The sequence below is a fragment of the Daucus carota genome, chromosome 5, assembly GCF_001625215.2.
Source record: "Daucus carota subsp. sativus chromosome 5, DH1 v3.0, whole genome shotgun sequence".
In the NCBI taxonomy this organism is placed as follows: domain Eukaryota; kingdom Viridiplantae; phylum Streptophyta; class Magnoliopsida; order Apiales; family Apiaceae; genus Daucus; species Daucus carota.
In genome coordinates, this window is record NC_030385.2 from 33,170,229 (window position 1) to 33,192,167 (window position 21,939).

General features: G+C 34.5%; 3 protein-coding genes across 8 annotated transcripts; 2 read left to right on the forward strand and 1 right to left on the reverse strand.

Moving 5' to 3' along the window:
• Positions 1 to 464: 464 nt before the first annotated feature.
• LOC108219933 (protein COP1 SUPPRESSOR 2) lies at positions 465 to 5,295 on the reverse strand. Its single transcript, XM_017393531.2, has 6 exons — positions 5,096 to 5,295; positions 4,709 to 4,924; positions 3,481 to 3,604; positions 2,318 to 2,391; positions 1,670 to 1,827; positions 465 to 1,030 (listed from the first exon to the last, which is right to left on the reverse strand). The coding sequence occupies exons 1-6, from the start codon at positions 5,203 to 5,205 to the stop codon at positions 870 to 872; spliced, it is 843 nt and encodes a 280-aa protein (XP_017249020.1). The 5' UTR covers positions 5,206 to 5,295; the 3' UTR covers positions 465 to 869.
• A 2,436-nt stretch (positions 5,296 to 7,731) lies between these two features.
• Positions 7,732 to 12,254, forward strand: LOC108220133 (uncharacterized). Of its 6 annotated transcripts, none has more exons than XM_017393810.2 (4): positions 7,732 to 8,248; positions 9,133 to 9,300; positions 9,896 to 10,128; positions 10,214 to 10,708. In XM_017393810.2, exons 1-3 carry the CDS (start codon positions 7,808 to 7,810, stop codon positions 10,097 to 10,099), a joined length of 813 nt encoding a protein of 270 aa, XP_017249299.1. In that variant the 5' UTR covers positions 7,732 to 7,807; the 3' UTR covers positions 10,100 to 10,128; positions 10,214 to 10,708. The 6 variants fall into 6 exon arrangements, with proteins under 6 accessions (XP_017249299.1, XP_063950499.1, XP_063950498.1 ...); XM_064094428.1 differs by lacking the exon at positions 10,214 to 10,708 and adding an exon at positions 11,701 to 12,254 and having other exon boundaries at positions 7,748 to 8,248; XM_064094427.1 differs by lacking the exon at positions 10,214 to 10,708 and adding an exon at positions 11,710 to 12,254 and having other exon boundaries at positions 7,748 to 8,248.
• A 1,193-nt stretch (positions 12,255 to 13,447) lies between these two features.
• Positions 13,448 to 21,091, forward strand: LOC108223377 (protein phosphatase 2C 32). Its single transcript, XM_017397606.2, has 4 exons — positions 13,448 to 16,651; positions 17,751 to 17,864; positions 19,780 to 20,044; positions 20,819 to 21,091. The coding sequence occupies exons 1-4, from the start codon at positions 14,438 to 14,440 to the stop codon at positions 20,932 to 20,934; spliced, it is 2,709 nt and encodes a 902-aa protein (XP_017253095.1). The 5' UTR covers positions 13,448 to 14,437; the 3' UTR covers positions 20,935 to 21,091.
• Positions 21,092 to 21,939: the final 848 nt, after the last annotated feature.

Genomic DNA, 21,939 nt, shown 5'->3' on the forward strand with positions numbered 1-21,939 from the left:
ACTACGCATTCAAATGTGCAGCACTTGATTCTTCGACCAGAGTAGGAATGAAAAGACTTGTCAACTTGATTCTGTGTGCAAATGGGAAAAGAACAGGACGCATGTAGCTTGTGGTATTCAGATACTTAAAGAATTTTAGCAATCTTCTTAAAAAGTTATACATACTTGAAAGTTGAAACTAGTAAGATAAACTAGCAAGACTATTTTGGCATAGCATCAAATGGACAGTGCTTAAAATAGAGTTATTACTTATCAGCCATATGGATTGTAAAACCGAAAAGGCAATTGTAGATGTATCATTTAGTGAAGAGGCTAAGATAGAATCTTCGATATTGAGTAGTAGAGGCATTCATTAGGCTTGTGTCAAGCTCCAGAGTTCATATCATATTTGCGGATGAGCACGTTAAATTTTTCGAAAGCCTTTAGCATGATTTAATCCTCTAGCCAGAGGAGTAATGCCCGAATAAGAAAAATAACCGTCAGACTGCATTCCTTGGGCAAACAGAACAAACGAAAAAAATAAATAAATCAGGAATCTAGAATACATATTGCTCAGAATCTTATTACAAGTAATAAATTTTGGCGGGCTTCCTAAAAAATTGTACATACACTAAACCAGAAAAGAGATGGAACTAATACTGCAGCATGCCTTCCTCTGATATAATTGGACACACCTTCACATAAAGCAGAGTTCTGATATGGCCAGTTTTGTATCATAGCTTTGTATTGTAAAGTACACAGCATATAGCCTGGCAAATTGTATAACAGAGAGGCTCGATTCAGATATATCAAGTACAGAAGAGGCTTAATCTCCAATTAAGAGTAGTAGAGGCCTTTCATTGGGTCTGCACCAAGCTCACAAGGGCAAATTATCTTCGAACACGAAATCGTTCCCTTTTCCGAAAGCGTTCAAGCATGATTTCATCAGTGGCAGCTTGCCTTCGGACAGCTGCATCTGGATTAGAATCATTAGGCCTAGCTTCTAGACCATCTTTCTGGGGATCTTTTTCTTTGTAAAGCTGTGGATGTTCTGCAAGGATGATATTACTATTATTATATAAAAATATTTCTGTCAACGGTCGATCAATTATACCATACAAGCAAAAACATACGTACAGAAACTTTGCATTAACTAGTATTTTCCAGAGATAAAATAGACAGCAAAAGGAGGAGGGGGGGGGGGGGGGGGGGGGGGGGGGGGGGGCGCTGACCATATTCAAGTATATTAAATTTTTAACTAAACTCAGAATTTTAAGAACCTAAAACAATCCACAACCTGGTTTACGATTCTAGTATTCTACTATAAATACGTCGAACATTCAGACCTGCCCTGCTATAGTGTTAATTTAAGGCCTCAATTAGATGTTTATACAGTGATAATAGACAAGTAATAGGTATTAATGATTCTGGAATCACGTTAAAATTTCTACATCACCTATCTGTTTTGGGCATAATTGTTTAGTTACTCCTCAAGGATAAGAAAAATTACTGTCAGAAACGAAGCAGGTAAGGACCTGAGACTTCGACATCCAGGTTCATCACTTCATAAAAACCAATATTCTACAAGTCAATAACTTGCTATGCTCAGTTTCTTAGTTAGAAAGTAGAAGCTATGTACATATTTTAGTAATAACTGAGGTTGAGGGAGGATAAAGGGGTAGCAGCAGACCTCTCCTAAGTTTTTCAGCATAGTCTTTGCCCCGCTGAAAGTAATCTGCACTGTAACTTGAAGGAATGCCAGAGTCGGTTTTAGTTCGACCCATAAGCCTCTTCTCCTGTAAGAGCTTTTTGGCTGCCTCTGTCTCCTCAATATTACGCAGCTTGTATCTGAAACAATAGAAAGCACCAAATTACTTCAACTGGTTTATAAGCAATAAATAAAATTATTCTTAATATGGAGTAAAACCAATAAGTGAAGTCATGTCCTTAAATATTGACAGTGCCTAGATTTATTTTGGCAGCTTAGAAAAGTAGATTTTCTAGAAGGAGCCTAATATCCTGTCTCAACTTTCTATTCTTCCCATGTCTTTCTTTAAAACAGCCTCCACAACCATAAAACAATAAGATCGCCTAGTAAACTAATACTACCGTAAGTCCATATTTAACCAGCTACCATTTCTTTCTCAAGATCACATGAGCCCATTTACCAGGAAAACTAAATTACGTATTAAGAAGGATATTGCTTTTTTTCAGTTCATGTGATGTAAAGTGAACTAGAACAAGGATCATGTGTGCTATAAACTTGAATTTTACTAAATGCAGTTACTGAGCTACAAGGCATTTAGTATAAGGCATTTTGAGCATGAATAAGCCATACTCGATGGGAAGCTGAATCTCTGCAATCCCAGTGGTCCATTGAGTAGAGCTTTCTTCTGAGTTTCGTCTCTTTACCTGGGTACACAAAAGAAATACATGTGAAAAAAGTTGTGAGACCTCCCAATATTAAAGAACAGAGGCTTTGACATGAGACTTTCAATGAGATTATTGTGTGATGGGGAAGAATTTGAAGTTTACAGATCAGGTTTCTGCCATGAGGCTTCATAACAAACAGATGCTGTATAAAAGATATGTGAACAGCTAGCTATGTGGGCCACAGTTGTACTAGAGATACAGTAAATTTTGTAAATTCTTGTCAGATGTCACATGCAGAAGCACAATGATGAAACGGCAGTTCAACTATAAGTTAACATAATGATAGGGATTAGGCCTTCTATTTACTTGTATTAGCTCTTTTATTGGACTCATCAATATATTGGGCCTTGTCTTATTTTATCTTTTCGCCCACTTATTAAGGGCCCTACTTAATTCAGATTACTATTCCTCTATATACAACATGTTGGGATATCATCAAATTTAGCTTGATATTTGATATTATTAGACACATGATATTATGTACGCATACTGAGCTCATATCTTGTGGTAGTCTTAAAGTTGTGATTTAACCCCCGAAGTCGTTCTTTGTTCGTTATTTTGTTTGCTGAATCACATTTTGTCTAATTAATTCAATTTCATCACTTGTCCTACATCACAAATGTTGACTGTCAGACAGGACCAAGACAGTAAAAGTTTATCCAGTTCACCACAAAGTTATTTATGAATGAGTCTATAGAAATATTTGTGTAATTGAGCATAATAGCTACTAAAATCCTTATTCCAAGCTCTAAATAGGGAGTGCATTAATACTGAAATGTTATAATATTTACCATCATTTATGCATACAGACAATAAAGGTAATTTACCAATAGGATCTTTAACTGATCAAAAAAGATGACAACTTTATCTGTTATTCTGTTATACCTATTAGGTGATTACTACGGAAAGGGGGACGGGTTGGTGCCTGCAGCACATGTACAGGACCATCATGAAAATATTTTTTTTATCAGGTTTAAGTTGTTAGACCTTCACTTAATGCCATAAGATATGTAAAGTCAGATATTTATTATTTTTTAAAATGAGTACAGGAAAAGGCGGTCTTCTCACTTTAAGATGCTCTGGAATTTTGTATAATTCATCCTCCGCATGTTTGATCTCATTTTCAACTTGATTCGCATCATCAATAACTTTCCCCCTTTTCTTGGCCAGTTCTTGTTCAACATATCTCAACCTGCTCATTATGGACAATTAAAAGATCAAACAGGACTAATAATTTAGTAAATATAACTGTTAAAAGAATTCTAGAACCCTAAAACACCTGTAGTTAATACTTGGTTTGATATATGACTTATTACAGGGATTCGAACAGACAATGCTAACTCCTGGACAGAACTTTTCTTAAAGAATATGAGGGATAGTTGCAGAAATAATAGATACGAACAGCAAATACACAGTATCAGTAATCCGATTTTCTATGTAGAAATGTGACAAAATAATTTGAAATTAATTTTGACTAGATTCCTATGGAACTGTCAGTCTGCCTCCACTTTGCTATCAACTAATATTTCCAACTATATAGCATGACTATGCAACACAAAAAAACACAAGCAAATAGTGTGGTGTGGCTTTAATATTATCACACATCGAACAATAGTTACTACACATTTAGAGAAAAAATAATAAAATTAATTGACCTCATTTACAAAAAAAATATAATGCCCATCTAGCCTGTTTAACATCCTAAGATACAAAAATTAAGCTGAAACTGAATCCCTAGAAGAATAAGCTAACTTTGTTAATGGCTTTTTCCAATGGTGGTTGCATGAAGCAGGAGATAAAAGGATAACCCTCTTGCTGCCAGAAGCAGAAAACCTATTGTTGCAGGTGTCCTTGGTCGAAAAAATTAACCACGCTCCTATTTAATTTACTAGTGTTTTTTAGATAAATTCATCTTATCAGTTTATAATATGCAAAAACTAAAGAAAGAGCGTATGTTACAAGGGTGAGGTCACATATTCCTATCTCAATTGTATATTGTGACTTGTACATAAAGTGCTTTATATATTCAATTGCTATCTAGCGCACATATATAATGCTGATTTAACTATGCATACGATAAAATATCCAATTATCCTATCACACCGTCCATATAATTACATTATTCCGAACAAACAGAGACAAATAACCAAACACCCAAAATAGAACAAATAATCCCAACCCATATAGGCAATTCTCATATAAGGCTTCAAAGCTACTATAAATCATAAAATCAAAATTTTGACACGACAATTACACGAAACAAATAAAATAATCATTACTCGTAGATAGGACATACATATTAGGGTCTTCAACCATAACCGCAGTTTCTTGAGCAAAAGTATCCTGCAAAACCAACTCATCATTCTCTCCATCCACTTCATTCTTATTATCACTCCCTTTGGCAATCACAGGGCCAACAGCCCCCGCCCCTTGATTCCCCGAAAGCAAAGCCGGGATCCCGGACTTCTTCTCCCTCTGTTTCTGAAGGAACTTGATCTCTTCCAACGCCAATCTGCTCTCAATATCATCTCAATTAGTCACATATACCATATATTATCAACTAGCATCTCTATATTTCACATTAAAGCATCCAACTTTAGCAATAAATCCACAGAATCAGCAATATATAGACACAAACACAGACATATAGATACAGATAAAGACAGAGAAGAAGAGAGCAAACCTTCTTTGGTGTTCATCTTCGGCGTCATCGAGATTAGTGTTGGTTGTATTATCATCTTGCAAATCGTCCAAATTTCGTTTTCGAAAATTCTTCTGCTTCGTCCCTTTCATTACTAGTTGATTTTCTGACCTAGTTTTTCTACTGCTGTGGAGTATGTAATTTTATGTATGTTTGCTTGTGCCTCGGGCCCTCGGCTCTGAAGTATTATCAAACTCGTTTTTTTTTTTTTTCTTGACAAAATGCAAATTCACTCCATTAAATTAAAACAAGTCTAGTCGGGACAGATCCCCAACTGACAATGCAATCAGGTTAATAAACAATAAAACGAGCTAAACAAATAGCCGCATTGTTTCCAGACTGCTTAACACAATGAATCCAATGATTCTTGAAATTGAAAATGAATACAAAGGCTTCTCGAGTAATCCAGCCTACATCAATCCCGAAAATGGTAGCTTCACAATTGACCTTCACAATAGCTCCATAGCTGTTGCGGTGTTCAGACGACTCAGTTGTAAAAACTAAGCAATGAGAAACAAGAATCCTCGAATAATGAACAACTATAATTTGTGAAAGGGAGCACATGCGATCACCACCGTTCCAAGCATACCCCAGCTATCTACATGCCGGGAGCCAGCTATAGACATGCCGAAAGTATTAATGATGCGATAAACCAGATCTCCCAAAACTCCATCCAAATCATTCTCATTGATAATGCAGGAAGACATAACAACCACAAATATAACACCCAGAATTTGGGTACTAAATCAACACACGCCAAAAGGCGAGACGGAAAAACACAATCGGACCTTTGATTTCAAAAGATCTGATTTATTCAGAAAACAATCAAGTCCAAGCTCAAATCCGAAACAGATCTGAAAATAAAACTTGATTGGAATCTTCGAGGTTTAAGCAACACTCGATTTTATTGAAAAACAAAAAATAGGTAAATAGTGGAGAAGATGGGAGAGCGAAAATGATTTGGTGGATGTAGAGGATGAAGGTGAAGAATGGAGAAGTGACGGCTAATTTTGGGAGTCGACTCTCAAAACCCTAATTTATTATCAAACTCGTTTAATTTGCTGGGAAGAACACAACGAGGGCTGTATTGGATTGAGATTTTAAAGCATTTTTTTATAAATCCGAAGGTATTCGATTGGGATTGTTTGAAATCCATTAAAATCTTGAGGGTATTCAATTGGGATTTTAAATTATGCTACAAAATCTGGTGGTATTCAATTGGGATTTTAAATTATGCTTTGAAATCCGATGGTATTCAATTGGGATTGTTTAAAATCCATTAAAATCTGATGGTATTCAAATGCTGATAGATTTTTTTTCATTTCATAAAATGATGGATTTTGCGGCATTCTTCGGTGTATTTTAAGTCTTTTGAAATCCCACCAAAATCAATGGGATTTTGAAGTATTGTACCTAAATCCTATCAACTCTGCGACATTTTATCAAGAATCCGTACAAAATCAAAATCCCATACAATTCATTAAAATCCATAAACTAAAAACAATCCATTAAAATCCCAATCGAATACACCCCCGTAAATTTATAGGACCGCATCCGATTGGAATTTTAAATGATTTTTATCATTCATGAAATTCTGATTGAATTTTAAATGATTTTTATATGTAATTGATATTATTTAAAATTTGTTAAAATATTAGATATTTTGTCGACATTTTAAATTATATTATGAAATATTCAATCAGAATATTAAATTAAACTTAAAAAATCTGATGATATTTAAATGATATTGTTCAAAATTTATTAAATTCTGATGATTTCTTTTGAATTTGTATAAAATGATGGATTTTGTAAGATTTGTCTGTGTATTTTTAATTTTTGTAGATTTTTATAAAATGATGGATTTTGTGAGATTTCTCGATATATTTTAAATTTTAATTTTGATTTCGAAATATTGTGTTTAAATCCTATTGAATCTATATCATCTGTGTTGTCCGCGCAAAATCCTATAAAATCTATATTTTCAGGACAAATCTAGAATTATTCATTTTCAAAGCACCCGAAAATTTTCCAGAAGACACTTCTAAATTATTTGAAATCCTTTAACAATTTTGAGATTTTTATAATAAGGAAAATGTCAGAATGTTACTAACACTATTTTCCCGTCCTTTAAATTATGATGTAAATTAATTGATTAATTAAATTTATTTTATATAATAATACAAATAGTATAGCGTAATTCTAAAGGGGCGTTTAGTTTATAGTTAATGATCTCAGCGGGAGTCGAAATTTTATATATGTTCTGGTTAGCAAGTTTTTGTATGGAATGGGAACCTCATTCTATTTTGGAATGTAAATCATTCTTTCCGCACTCCTTGAGTTACCCTACTCCTCATTCCCATTTCTGATTTTCATTTCCGCCAACCATCCAAATACCGCTTAAATATCAGAGTGCTTTGTATTAAAATATTATATCGTATTTTTTGTGGGATGCAATATGATACGGTATTTTTTTTAGAATTATTATACAATATAATTTTTATTGTAAATATAATATATTAAATTATTTAATATTAATGAAATGATATTTTAGATTATTTATTCTTATCACAATATTTTTGGACATGAAAATTTTGGTTTCAAGGTATTTTTGGCGTACTTGTGGAGTATATAAAGGGAACATATCGAATCTCATCATCATCAGATTCATCGTAAAATTGTCGCCTGCTCTCCTCCATGTTACTCTACACATCAAAACCCTCCTTCTTCTCATCTTCTCCCTCCCAATTTCCCACATCAAAGCCCACAAATTCAACCAAATTACACCAATTTTCATCGTTCTCTCGAAAACCCCATTTCAAATCTCCCAAATTCATCTCAAATTCTTCAACTACAGATGATTCTGTCACTTCTATTCAAGAAAATGATGAAGATGAGCCGGGGATGCAACCCGACCCGGATGAGGAGGAATGGGTCGGGTCGGATGAAGGGGTGGAAATAGAGATAGAGAAGATTGGGAAGAACAAAAGGAGGATTCGAGCTAAGATTCAAGTGGAGGCTAGTCTACAACATGTTTGGGATGTGTTGACTGATTATGAGAAACTCTCTGATATTGTACCTGGTCTTGCTGTTAATCAGCTTCTCGAAAAACGTGATAAATTTGCCCGCCTTTTTCAGGTCCATTTTATGTACTGTGTGTATATGTTAATTTTTTGTGTGATTGATCCTGGAGAAGCTGAATTCTTTGTTTAGCATAGGTTCTTACTTTCGGGTTTGTGGTTAAAATGAGTATTAATTATAAGTAGAGTAGAATTCTTAGAAGGCTTTCTTGAAAGTGAGTTGATTCAGTCATTTTAATGTTTTGTCGTGCGTTGTAGCTTTGACTGCGCACTCATTCTTTTCGTGGAAGTTTGGTTCCTAAGTTTCGTGTTCTTTAAAATTTCTATGATTTATTAGCACAGTGGTTTTTTGCTACTTGAGCACGCTCATGCTCCCATTTTGTCTTCGACTAATCTTGAACCGTTGACATCTTGGTAAAGTGAGAGTTCTTTGATTAAATGTTTTGTAGGTTATTCTTTTCTATATTATTTTCCCTTCATCGTTCCTTCTTTTTTTTCCCTTCAAGTTTTTACTCCCCCTAATCTATTTATTTTGAATATAGTGGTTGCAGGTTGTTCCACTAGTTGCAGTTAAATGTATTCTGAAAGAAAGAAAAAAAGAGAGCCTTTTTATATAAAATGTTGCTTAAAAATTATTTTTGGAAATAATTCTTGGAAAGTTAGTACTCCGAAAGAAGCCCTATCTATCCGTGTCATTGTAATTTTGGCAACAACTTGCATGGATGAAATCTGGAATATAATAATAGTACAGAGGTGGTGAGTTTAGAAAAGGTAGTAAATATTATTTGCAATGAAGTGCTTTCATAAGGCGTTTTCCCTTAAACATTAGCACAGGTTACTGAATTTTGACTTTGTTATCTTTTGTATTGTGTAAATGATTAAATTTGAACTGTCAAGAGATGAGATGTCACAGTAACCTGGTTTCTTATTCCCTTTTAACAGATAGGAGAGCAGAATCTTGCCTTTGGAATAAAATTTAATGCCAAAGGAATTGTCGACTGCTTTGAGAATGATTTAGAGAGCTTGCCATCTGGACAAAGACGGGATATTGAATTTAATATGATCGAAGGTGACTTTAAACTCTTTCAAGGAAAATGGTCTATAGAACAGGTTAGATGCTATATTTCTGCAGTTTTAGCACACTTTAATGTTCTGCAAGTCAAATATACCCTCCTTCACACTTGTGCTACCTTAGCTGGATGTCTATGTTTAGAGAGTTGGCAACCAAGACCATGCTAGTCACAGTCAGAGCCCATTTAGTGGATATAAGCCATAAAAATTATCATTATGGATTTGAAAGTACGAAATGAGTTCCATCACCTCCATTGTTAACTAAGCAAGATGTCCTGTTTGCGTTCATACTTAAATCTGAACACATTGCTGTCATATCTGCATGTTAGTTTTTGTGGCTTCATCATGACAAAATAAATCTACAGATGTTATAACTAATCAAATCCATATATATATATATATATATATATATATATATATATATATATATATATATATATATGTTTGAGCTTGAACAAATGAAGTAATATAACTGAGTATAGCCACAAATCATAAAATAAATATCAGTATGTCTAAAATTTAATTAATTTTCGCTACAACTTGTAAAATAATCTCAGCATGCCTACTATTTGTAATATGTTTTTTTGATCCATTAACAAGAGCTGATATGTTAAAAAAATATTTGATGGCGTAGAATACCATAAAACGTGACCAATTTAATTCGTTGCCCAACCAAGAATTTCAAACAACACTTTCCTATGTTGTTGATGTGGAGCCAAAAATGTGGTTACCTGTTCGACTTGTGGAAGGCAGACTCTGCAGAGAGATTAGTATCAACCTTTCATCCATTGGTAAAGAAGCACAAAGAGCATATGCCAACACTCTTTCCATGCTGTAATTGGTGTCCTTTCCCCCCCTCTAATACTTGTAAGTATAACTATCCTGATATGGTATTTCAATTATATATATATATTATTTATTTGTTCCATAATTGGTTATATTTGTCTTTCAGAAACTATAGGTATCAGGAATAATAGTTCACTTGTGAGTTTTTGAATCATGGTGGAAGTTTTGTAAGCTTGTGATGTTTACCTCTAACTGGTAACCTAGAGCATAAGTGTGATCTGAGCAATACCTCATCACCTTTCTAAAGGACAGCCGCAGACTTGATTATTGTGGATATACTCAGTGAATCAGTGATACACTGATGATTGCGGCTAAATCTGTTACCTTTTCTGTATATAGGCAGGTGTAGGTATACCTTGGGATAGCTAGCTTGAATTTATATTGAAGTTAACGAAATGCCACTATACAGTATATCTAAAATCTGAGCTGACAGAAACAGCAAGATATCTTTTATACATATACAGAAAAGTTGAACACAAGAAAACCATCTCTCTCATGTGGTGCAGATATGGGTATATATAGTAAAATTAACATAGTCTTTTTAATAGTAGTTGAAAATTCAGTTTGCTTTTTCTATATAATTTGCATATTTATTACTGCATACTTTGATTTGTTGTTTTGCTTTATCATAGATAATTTTTATTTTTTAATTAGCGGTCATCTTATGACTGGTAAAGAGAAGTAACATATAGTTATAAATTATCAGTTTTAATAAGTTATGGAAGAATGATTCAAGAATTATATATACACTAGGCTACATGTGGAGATGGAGTAAAATAAACTGCCAAAATATAATTCAAGGGCCTCCTAATTTTTTTAAAATTCAACTTATAAGTTAGCTTAAAATTACAACATTCATTCTTAACTTGAACAAATCACTTAAGGTGAGTTGTTCAAAAATTCATAGGAGTATGACATATAGGTGCACTTGATCCAGATTGTTTGCCCTATATACGGACTGGGTCAGCTGGACTTCTTTAAGTAACATTCTTATGTTGTGTTTGGTTGGGGTGAATGATTCCGGAAGGAATGGAATTAAAATGAACTATATTATGGGCAATTGTTAACAAATTTCATTCCTTCCTCCATTCCATTCCTTACATTATGTGCTAGAGATCATACCTTCAATTTAAGATGGAATGCTTCATTCTCTTCCACCCCCAATTTCTTCTCAAATCCCATTATAGCAATTTTACCCTCACTTACATTTATTCCAAAACTTCCCTCCTATATCTATTAGTTCCAAGTAATTTTACTCATTCCATTCCATTCCATTCCATTGTCTCCAACCAAACACAACATTATTTTCTTGTATATTTCTCAGACTGCTAGGGATCATCTGGGTAAGTTGTTGCCGGGTTAAACTTCTGAAATTAATTTCTTTCACAGAACTCCATTATTAAACCATTATATCGAATGATAAGATAGAGAGACAGTAATAAAATAATAATGAAAGCTACATTAACATTGTTCAAGAAACAATGGCTTTTCTCCTGAACTGTTTATTTGGAAAAATAATGGGATTTATTTTACTTGACTGTGACAAAAAAAAACGTTGGTCGAGAATTTTGGTGTCTTTATGTGAGTTTGTAGCTTTTCAAGTTTTCAGGCTGTTTCTGCCTGATGAAATGCAGAGGAGTTCTATGGTGATGGTGTTTTTAGCTGAAATGCAATGGGGACAGGAGTTTGTTAGAGAGTTTTTGAAACACAACGAGGGTGTTGGCCTGCTTGTCACATATATGGAGAAAATGGCCTTATATACTGAGTGTTGGAGAAAATGGCTGTTAGCTATCACTTTGCAATCCAAATGCTAAATTGTTTAGCGTTGATCCCACTTTTCCTTAACGCTACACGATCGAGTGTTTTGAAATCCTAAACGATACTTCATGTAGTGTTTTACTTCTAAAACGCAAGATCATCTTACGTTTTGTAGGGTTTTTTTGACTAAAACGTGACACGTTCTAACACTTTTGTCTAAATATCAAAACGCTGGATTATCCGGCGTTAATAAATGATCGGACGATTTCCCTCAACTCTGTTAAACATTACCTGTTGGTTTTGTGACCCGGCGTTTGGGGTCTTTTATTTTATCAGACTCAGGAGTGTAGCTTTTCATTTATTTAATTGAAGTAAAGCACGTAAACAGCCATGTGAATTTTTTATTATGTGTAGTTTGCAAACAAAAAACAGATCTACCCAGGTAGTCCAAATCAGTATCAATCACAAGTTGGAAAGTTTGAAGATAGTCAACATTCATTTTACATTGCAACATGGCCTTTGAAGTTATGTCGTTGAACTATGTGTATTGCACATAGAGAATACGCATCAAAAAAACATAAAATGAAATCATACATTATTACTATAATATTATTATAACAAGTCTCTCCCTTCCCTCCCTCTCTCAGTGGTTTTGTGTTATAATATTGTATCCAATCAACAAAGAGAAGTGAAGAAGTGGGATGCTTACTATTCTCAAGAATTTGTTTAGAGCAAGTAAAATACAAGCATCACAAGTGATTATTAAATTCATATATTCTTTCTCCTTGTAAATTAATTACAAGGTGTTCAAAAGACCGGTAAAGCAACAAATTGATGAGGAGCAACAGATTAATTCTTCATCGTGCTTGATTCGGTACTTTGGTTGTCCCGTTTTGAGTGGATCAATTTGTTCGAAGATCTAAGCTGTATTTTTATTATTTTTAAAACTAAAAAACTAAATTTTAGAAAAATTTAATGAAGATATTTGTTTTTAAATTATTATTTTAATCATATAACTATATAAGTTTCCGTCAATTTTTGACCAACAATAGATCTGCAAAGCACTTGTTTTATGTGCAAGTCGGGACCCCAATTCATTAACTAATTTAATAAAATATAAAAACATATTTAATCAAATTTGGTAAAAGATGTAACTTTAATCTTTTAAAAGTTGGTGATTAATATCTGATAAAACATATTTATTTTTAGATTATCCAATTAATTTCTAACTAATCTAATTAATTTAGATATCTTTATTGAATAATCCGGTTCCTTTTTTTTGACAACACTGTCTACTAATATACCATTGAACAAATCAATTATATTTTCCCAAAATCTTACTCTTTATTATTATTATCTTAAAAAAATGAATAAAATAAAGTGAGAAAAGAAAACACAAGGAATGAAGGTGGGTTTAGCATGGAGTGAACACGTCGGTCTTACAATTATGACAAATTGACAATGATTACAATTTACACGAGAGACTAGAGAGAGAGGGAGAGGGAGAGAGAGAGGTATACTAGTCGTACTGCTCGTGGTGGTGTTGACTCTAACAGCACCGCCATTAACCAATCCACCCCACCAATCATTTCTATTTTACTCCCCCCTCTCACTAATATTCTCTGCAAATAATAACAATAATATACATACCCAACATTAATTTATACACAAACAGCTGATTCAAAGTACCAAACCCAATCAACCAACCCCATTTCTCTATTACACACCTCATTTTCTACTTTTATTATGTACTAGTAAGACTTTCAACTAAAAACAATGAATCATTTTTGTTGGTAATGTGTTTTTTTTTCTTCTGTTTTTACCCTCCCAAACCATTTGAAAACCCCAAGAAAGAGAGTTTCTTTATTTGATGAACTCATCAATCTAGCTTCATCACTAGCCTACCAAATCCATTCTTCATTTCTCTTTTCTCTTTTTTCCTTCTTGCTTACATTAAACTAAGGCACAGTCCCCCACATATTCATCTCTCTCTACTATTTCTCCCACCATAGCTGTCCACTCACTTCTCCATTCATATTCTTTACTTAGATTCTCATCTGGGCTTCTTTCATTTTTTTATACACTCCAACTTGTATCTTGTTTATTTGCTATTCATTCAATGTTGTTGTGTTTCACCACTCCTTAGGTCATTTCTTGATCTGGGTTTTTGATGATTTTAGCTGAATTTGATACTGTGGTGATTTGGGGTTTTGTAAAAATCCTATCTTTTTTTGTTTGATCTAAAGAAATTGAGTTACTGGGGTTTCTTGATTTGTTATGTATTGCAGTCTTGATGCTTAGTAGATCTGTTATTTGATCTTCAAGCTTGGACACATCTTTCATCAGGTCAGATCATTAAATTTTTGGCTTCTCATTTTGATTGATGGTGTTTCATGATATAGTATTAATCTTAATTGGTGCTAAATTAGTGGGGTTATGGCATGTTTTGTTGTACTGTTATAAGAGAATGCCACCATGTCTAGTTATTTGTGGATGCTTATGATTCTTAGCTATAGAAAATCTTCATTGCCAAGGTTTTTAGATATTTAAGAGACTGTAAGAATAATTTAGAATGGGGAATGGGACTTCGCGTGTCGTGGGATGCTTCGTGCCATCCTATGGGAAAGGTGCTGCTGAGATGGATTTCTTGGAGCCCCTAGATGAAGGGTTAGGTCACTCCTTTTGTTATGTTAGACCCATGATCTTTGATTCTCCTGCTATTACGCCGTCTAATTCTGAGAGGTTTACTATTGATTCAAGTACTATTGATTCTGAAACAATGAGTGGGTCATTCCGTCATGATACAATTGAAGATATATCAGGTTTGCATAAGCTCAATAAGAGTTTTTCAGAAACCACATTTAAAGCTATATCTGGGGCTTCTGTTAGTGCTAATGTTTCTACAGCTCGAACTGGAAACCAGTGTGCATTGTTCGCTACCGATGCCCTAGAGCCTGCTGCTTCATTTGAAAGCACCTCTTCATTTGCTGCAATTCCCTTGCAACCTGTGCCACGTTGTTCTGGACCCTTGAGCGGGTTTATGTCTGGACCCTTGGAAAGAGGTTTTGCCTCAGGTCCACTAGATCGGGGAGGGGGGTTTATGTCTGGACCTATTGAAAAAGGGGCAATATCTGGTCCACTGGAGGTAACAGATAAATCAAACTTTTCTGCACCACTTACACATGTCCGTAAAAGGCCTGGCTTCCGCCATCTAGTGAGGAGTGTGAGTGGTCCTATGAGAAGCACCCTTTTGCGAACCTTCTCAAGACATTCTGCAGGGGTTGGTTGGATGCAACGCTTGTTTCCTCAGCCAGTTAACCAATTTATTTGGCATCCTAAAGAGCCAAGATTTCAAACAGAAGTGTCCCACAACTTTTCGGAAGATGGACCACTAGAAGGAGAGTGCAGGGAGACCCGTAACCTGCAGTGGGCTCACGGAAAAGCTGGTGAAGATAGGGTTCACGTGGTGCTTTCAGAGGAGCAAGGATGGTTGTTTATTGGTATTTATGATGGTTTTAGTGGTCCAGATGCACCGGAATTTCTTATGAGCCATCTTTACAAATCGATAGACAAGGAATTAGAAGGATTGCTTTGGGATTATGAAGAGAAATCTGTACACAGGGATGTGCAACTGGATTTAACCCAAACGAGAAACACCTTGACCGACTCACAATGCCAACAGATGGTCGATACTCAATCGCACATCGGGGATGTACATTATGGTAATTCAGAAAATTTAAGTACTATAGGTATTGCCTTAAACCAGTCTAATGGTGATAAAATTGAGGAAATAGGTGTTGACCAGCATTTGATTAGGTCTGAGGAGCCCAGTCTCTTGGGCACTAAAATTTGTCCTCTGTCAACTGAAAAGATTGCTGGTCCGGCAAGGAAAAGCAAACGACTATATGAACTACTTCAGATAGAAGCAAAAGACAATGAAGTTCAGTTGTCTCAGTCCAGTACTGAGCAGAAAACTCGTTCAAATTCCAATTCAGTGCAAAATGTTACAAATATATGTCCAGAGGGTTTTTTTCGGGAGGAACAGTTAAACTTAAAACGAGGTAGTTGTAACAACCTTGTTGAAGAGCCTTCAACTTCAGAAGTGTATGTTGGCAATAGTGTGACAGCGAACACCAAGATTTTCTTAGATTCTTCTTCTGTTACTAGACAGGGACGAACTAGAAAGTCAATTATCAGCTCCAAAATTAGACAACTCTACCAAAATCGAAAATCATTGCGAAAAAAACTGTTACGTTGGAATTATGATTGGCATAGAGAAGAGAGTAGTGCTGAGGAAAGAATACCAGAACCGGAAACTTTTAGGCCTATCAGGAGATGCAAAACTGGTATTGTTGATCACGACAATGTTTTAAGAGCAATGGCTCGGGCACTCGAAACAACTGAGGAGGCTTACATGAAAATGGTGGAAAAAGATCTTGACAGAACCCCAGAGCTAGCTTTGATGGGATCATGTGTCCTGGTTATGTTAATGAAGGATCAAGATGTATATGTCATGAACCTAGGCGATAGCCGTGCAATTTTGGCTCAAGAAAAACCTCATGATCGCCACCAAAGTTCAACATTTTTAAGAGATGATGCCAGGAACCAGAATAAGTCAAGAGAGTCCCTTGTAAGGATGGAGCTTGACAGAATATCAGAGGAATCTCCAATACATAATCAGAACAGCCAGGCCAGCGATTTGAACAAAAACAGGGAAATATCTATTTGCAGATTAAAGATGAGAGCGGTACAACTTTCTTCGGATCACAGCACAAGTGTAGAAGAGGTGTGCTGCTCCATTCTTAGTAGTTCTGAACATAATGATTTCTCAAATATCTTTGCTTTTTATTTTATGAATCTTGATACTTATCAGAATGAAACTGTTTTATGGGTTATTTAAAGGTCTATTACTGTATACAAATAGTATAAAGCACGTCAGGCTTCTAAAAAATTTACAAAATAAAAAATAAAATGTTTTTTTTTTTGCTATTTATTTCCAACATTTTTCTGAGCAATTAAATAAGGTACGTGTCCCAAACCCTACAGACAAGTAGGTCTTATTTGGTTTGGGTGACTTCATAAACAAGTATCCGTCCTATGGTAGTAATCAGGAAGTTGAAATATTACAGAAAATGTGTTCTTGAATAACATTATTTACTTTTGAGATGAAATAAGTCTCTCCCTCTGAATTCGTCGACTTCCATTTATAAGCTAGTAAAATTTACTTTTGATTAATTGCCAGGCAATTGGACTGTAGTTGGTCAAAATATGCGACAACTGTCAACATATGTCACAACTTTACTTTTTTAAGTTAGTTATTAGCGAAGATGTTAATAGCACCAAGAATGTCAACATTCAGTTTATCTTAATAGAATCAATATTTCAAACATATTACATAGAAAATGTGATCAAGTCCATTCTTTAGGATGCTCTCTGGAGTTTTTCCTTTGCTTTGATCTTTGAATATGTAATCATGTATACTTTTATATTGTTGGATATTGATCCAGTTTTATATCGTTTGGTCTGACTTAAATGAAATTTAGTATGATGACTGAAATAATAATCAAACCAGTAGGTTTTCATATGCTAAAATACTAGCTATGATCCGGGTCTTGTTGACCAGTTTACTTGTTATAGTTTTATGTGAATTTTTTCATTATGCTCAGCCGGTTATTCGACCTTAGTTAAAATAAGGTAGACTAATAACCGACCAGGAATGCCGCCAAGTTCCAGTAAGGATAAAATAAGATGATACACTTTTCTTCTCTAAATCTTTTCTGAATAATTTATATGTGAATGCAAAATATTTCTCTAATAATTACTCAAATTGTTGGACTCATTGAGTGCACAACCTTTTAAACCCCTGTATTGCTTGACTGCTGCAGGAAATATTAAGGATAAAATCGGAGCATGTTGATGACAACCAAGCTGTTATAAATGGTCGAGTGAAAGGACAATTAAAAGTAACGAGAGCCTTCGGAGCTGGGTTTCTTAAAAAGGTTAGTTAATCTTTTAACTTGCACATCTAATTGTCATGCAAGATCAGATATACCATCTCTACCGAGGTGTGGAATTTGGGTTAGGTTAGTTTACCGTCTGTTTTAGTTTTGAGATTCTCATTTTTTTCATGTATATATATTATAAATTATATTTTCCCCATGGATCAAGCTTCAGGGCACAATACTTTTGTTTTTTATGACACACACATTTGTAAAGGACATGAAGCAACATAAATTTAATGCAAAAAGAGTTCAGTTGTCATTGTTTTTCGATTTTTGTTTCCAGTGATGGTGCCTACAATCTGTTAGTATTATTATAAATTGACATATATTTTTGTAAAACAATTAGTAAGAGTACGGAGAGTGGGGCTATCAACGGCCAACTGGAATTCCCTCTGGCACACTTTTCACTTAATTACATTTTGCAGACATTATAATTGGATGAATGATACATGACTAACTTCATGTCACTTGCTCTGGTTGAATCCAAAGATGAATACTTGTCATTCATACAAGGTTCACTGGATGAAAATGTGTATAAGTATCGGGCCGGGGTTACATGCCATCAACAAACCACTTCGCTGTATATATATGCTTGTGTGGGCATGTAGATCTGCACCATAAGATAATATAACCACATTATCACTTTGCACCCATTTTCCTCAGTTATAAAGGATGTCTGCGTGTGTGTAGCTGGGCTGGTGTCTGTGTGATCATGATGATGGCTCATATCCTAATTATGCGTCTTGTAATATAGTTGCCACTCAGTGCCTCCGTGTTTCTGCATTTAGTGCATGTTATTCAATATAAATGTTTTTGGTTCCTTTTATACCGATTTAGGGGATACACCTTCACGTCCTGCATGTTAAAAAAGTTATTGCATAAATTGTGGTGCACTTGCAACTTATACAAGATTACTGATTTCTATATAGTTTGAAAATAAAGTTCCTTGTAAAATTTGAACTTAGGGTTTTGGTTGAAAGAAGACATATTAGAAAGAAGTGTACTTCGAGTTGCAATTTGTTTTACATAGCTCTAATCGAGTGGATACTGAAACATCAAACCTGCATGCTAAACAAACAAAACTGTTTTCTTTGAATGTGTAGGTTCTCAAAACATTGCTAGAATTACCTTCAATATACTTTCTTCGTGCAATTGTCTTGATAAATAAAATTAACCTGGTTTTCTTCAAGATGGAGATATGACCTAATACTTTAGAACACATATAACACCTAATTTGATAGTATCGCAGTTGAAACGGAAATGTTCCTTATTTTTTTTCCAAGAATGTCTCCCTAAATTCAGTTATTCTTGTATGTCAACATTTAATTTCTCAAGTATACGCTGCTTTCAGATCTATAACTTTCGTAGTTCCTTTGTTTTTGTTGATTTTTCGGGGGGGGGGGGGGGGGGGGGTTATGTTCCTGAATCTTCTCATGTTCTTCTGTGTACTCAAATCGTTGTCCCCATGGAAAGGTGTTCAGAGAATAAAATACACCTATTTTCAACTACATTACTGACAAACGGATGGAAATGTTTCCAGGAGATGCATATTAGCAGTTTAGCACGCCTTTGGAAGTTATGGGATGCAAAATAATTTTTCCAAAAGAGCATCAATATCAAAAAGGCGATAAGTTATGGGATGCAATTTGCTCTTTAATAGCTTATAATGTATAATGATTTTACAACTAAATCATATAGTATACACTATACACAAGTATGGAATTTGTTTGTTGTTTTAGGGTCACCTGACATGGTGTCAGGTTTTCATTGTGCAAGTATAAATGTATTTGTATTATCCAAAATTATAATTTCTGAAGAATTGCATCTTGGCAAATCTGAATTTATATGGTTTGTTACACAATAGTAGTTGTTGACATCAGTAATAATAACATTTGCTTGAATCTGGTTCCAGCCAGGATGCAATAAGGCTCTTCTGGAGATGTTCCAGATTGATTACCTGGGAACGGCGCCTTATATAAGCTGCATTCCTTCTGTATTGCATCTCCAACTTTCATCAAATGATCGTTTTCTTGTGCTCTCATCTGATGGGCTTTATCAGTACTTCAGCAATGAAGAGGTTGTAGCCCATATCACGTGGTTCATGGAAAAAGTCCCTGAAGGTGATCCTGCACAATATCTCATTGCAGAGCTTCTCTTTCGTGCTGCCAAGAAGAATGGTGAGTAACCTCTCTGATCTCTGTCAAAAATAAGTTGTTGTGAGCCGGTTACTTCATTTTCTTTTCCACTCTACCTCTAGTGATGAAGTTAGGTAATTAACTTGAGTTGCTACTAAAATAATACAGCATGTATTATCCTTGTTTGATGGAAAATTCTATGTTCATACCACTATTTAGCAAATAATCTGTTAGCTACGCGAATCATGGGCTACTTGTAGTGTTCAGTAATACATAGAATGTGACTTGTACTAGTCAGAATCTGTAAATAAAATTTATTCACAAATGAGAATAACTAATACATGCTATTGTTTCTACGTGACTCAACCTACAAATAAAGACAATCTTATTTAACAAAACCCTCAACAGTTCTTAATTTGTTTGAAGTACATTGTCCTATCAATTTACAGAAATTATTGGTGGTATTCAATTAAATTATTATATTGCTCTAATAATGGTACATTGACATTAGCCAATCTAAATGGACAACTAGCTCTATTATGTTGGTACCGGATATTTCAGTTATATATCGAGGCCCATCCATGCAAGGTTTACTACGCCCCTACCAGTTAGAGTTATGTAAACCACGCCCCCCACCCCACCACCTGAAAAAAAAAATCTATTGGCAGTAAAAGTCCTACTAGTTTTTCTCTCTTATCTCTGGGGCAATGATAAATGGCTGAACAGCTATATTCATCTTAAATACAGATACAACATAGTTTCACATCTCTAGCCTAAATTCTTAAACTCATAGTATAAATACTACATTTGTTGCAGGAATGGACTTTCATGAGTTGCTTGATATTCCAAATGGAGATCGCCGCAAGTACCATGACGATGTGTCTGTTATGGTGATATCACTTGAGGGGAGGATATGGAGATCATCTGGATAAAACTTGTGTTTTCTTTCTAAATGTAACATTTTTTTTGCTTGCAGTCTTGAACCTGTACTCGGAACTTATTTTCCCTTGATGCTTTTTTGATGAAGATGGTACAGAGAAAAGGCAGGTATACCAAAATGAAATGGATATACAAGTTCGCATTGTTTTTGCGGTCTTTCTAATGTGTGCCCAAGGGCACACAATAAACACCAACTCTCATGAAAATGGCTTTTTTTATTGGTGGAATTGGTGTATATGCAGGGGGCCATCAACATTTATTATTCATCCACCAATCAAAACTTACTATTCTCATGAGAGTTAGCCATCAACATTTATTATTCATCCACCAATCAAAACTTACTATTCTCATGAAAGTTAGTGACTACTGTGTGCACATGGGCACATCATAAAAAATCCCTTGTTTTTAATGTCGACCGTATATTACAAGTAGAAGTGTATGGTGTGCCTGAGAATTAGACGAGCTCGTGAGTAGAAGTATATAACTATACAAATGCAACATACTTTGAAAGCGTGCGGGTCAATTAAATGTATCGGTTGCAGATCGTATTTTTGTAAATATTTTTAAAAAAGTTAATATTTTATGAATATTTTAAAAAGATAGTAAAATTATAATTGTTTTTATAAAAATGGTACTTTTGGTAAATTCTCAGTTTTATATTAGTTTATATATTAGCACATGATTCGTCAAGGGTCATCGATATCTTATATTTTATTTAGTTGAATAAAGAGTGAAAACTAATCCCAACGAAATTAATTAATGGGGAGGAGGATAATAAACACGTTAAAAACAAATAAATTATGTAACAAAACTGATTGAAATTTGAAAATATAACAAAAAGAACAGACTGCATACTTTAGTTTTCTTTTTGTAGTGGTATATATAACACAAAAGGGTGTATTCTGCAAAAGATTTTTTTTATTATGAAAATCTTAGTGTAACTAATTAAGATTTATAATTATTATAAAAATATCATGGTTTTGTTGATTCTTTCTAAA

What these genes read in the sequence shown, in the direction of transcription:
- LOC108219933 (XM_017393531.2), bottom strand. Translation starts at nt 5,205, where the DNA reads ATGAAAGGGACGAAGCAGAAGAATTTTCGAAAACGAAATTTGGACGAT. An exon ending in ATGGTTGAAGACCCTAATAT is followed by an intron (nt 3,605 to 4,708) that starts GTATGTCCTATC and finishes CATAATGAGCAG; the next exon opens with GTTGAGATATGTTGAACAAG. An exon ending in GAGATTCAGCTTCCCATCGA is followed by an intron (nt 1,828 to 2,317) that starts GTATGGCTTATT and finishes CTATTGTTTCAG; the next exon opens with ATACAAGCTGCGTAATATTG.
- LOC108220133 (XM_017393810.2), top strand. Translation starts at nt 7,808, where the DNA reads ATGTTACTCTACACATCAAAACCCTCCTTCTTCTCATCTTCTCCCTCC. An exon ending in AATTTGCCCGCCTTTTTCAG is followed by an intron (nt 8,249 to 9,132) that starts GTCCATTTTATG and finishes CCCTTTTAACAG; the next exon opens with ATAGGAGAGCAGAATCTTGC. An exon ending in GAAAATGGTCTATAGAACAG is followed by an intron (nt 9,301 to 9,895) that starts GTTAGATGCTAT and finishes TTGATGGCGTAG; the next exon opens with AATACCATAAAACGTGACCA.
- LOC108223377 (XM_017397606.2), top strand. Translation starts at nt 14,438, where the DNA reads ATGGGGAATGGGACTTCGCGTGTCGTGGGATGCTTCGTGCCATCCTAT. An exon ending in ACAGCACAAGTGTAGAAGAG is followed by an intron (nt 16,652 to 17,750) that starts GTGTGCTGCTCC and finishes TGACTGCTGCAG; the next exon opens with GAAATATTAAGGATAAAATC. An exon ending in GAGCTGGGTTTCTTAAAAAG is followed by an intron (nt 17,865 to 19,779) that starts GTTAGTTAATCT and finishes ATCTGGTTCCAG; the next exon opens with CCAGGATGCAATAAGGCTCT.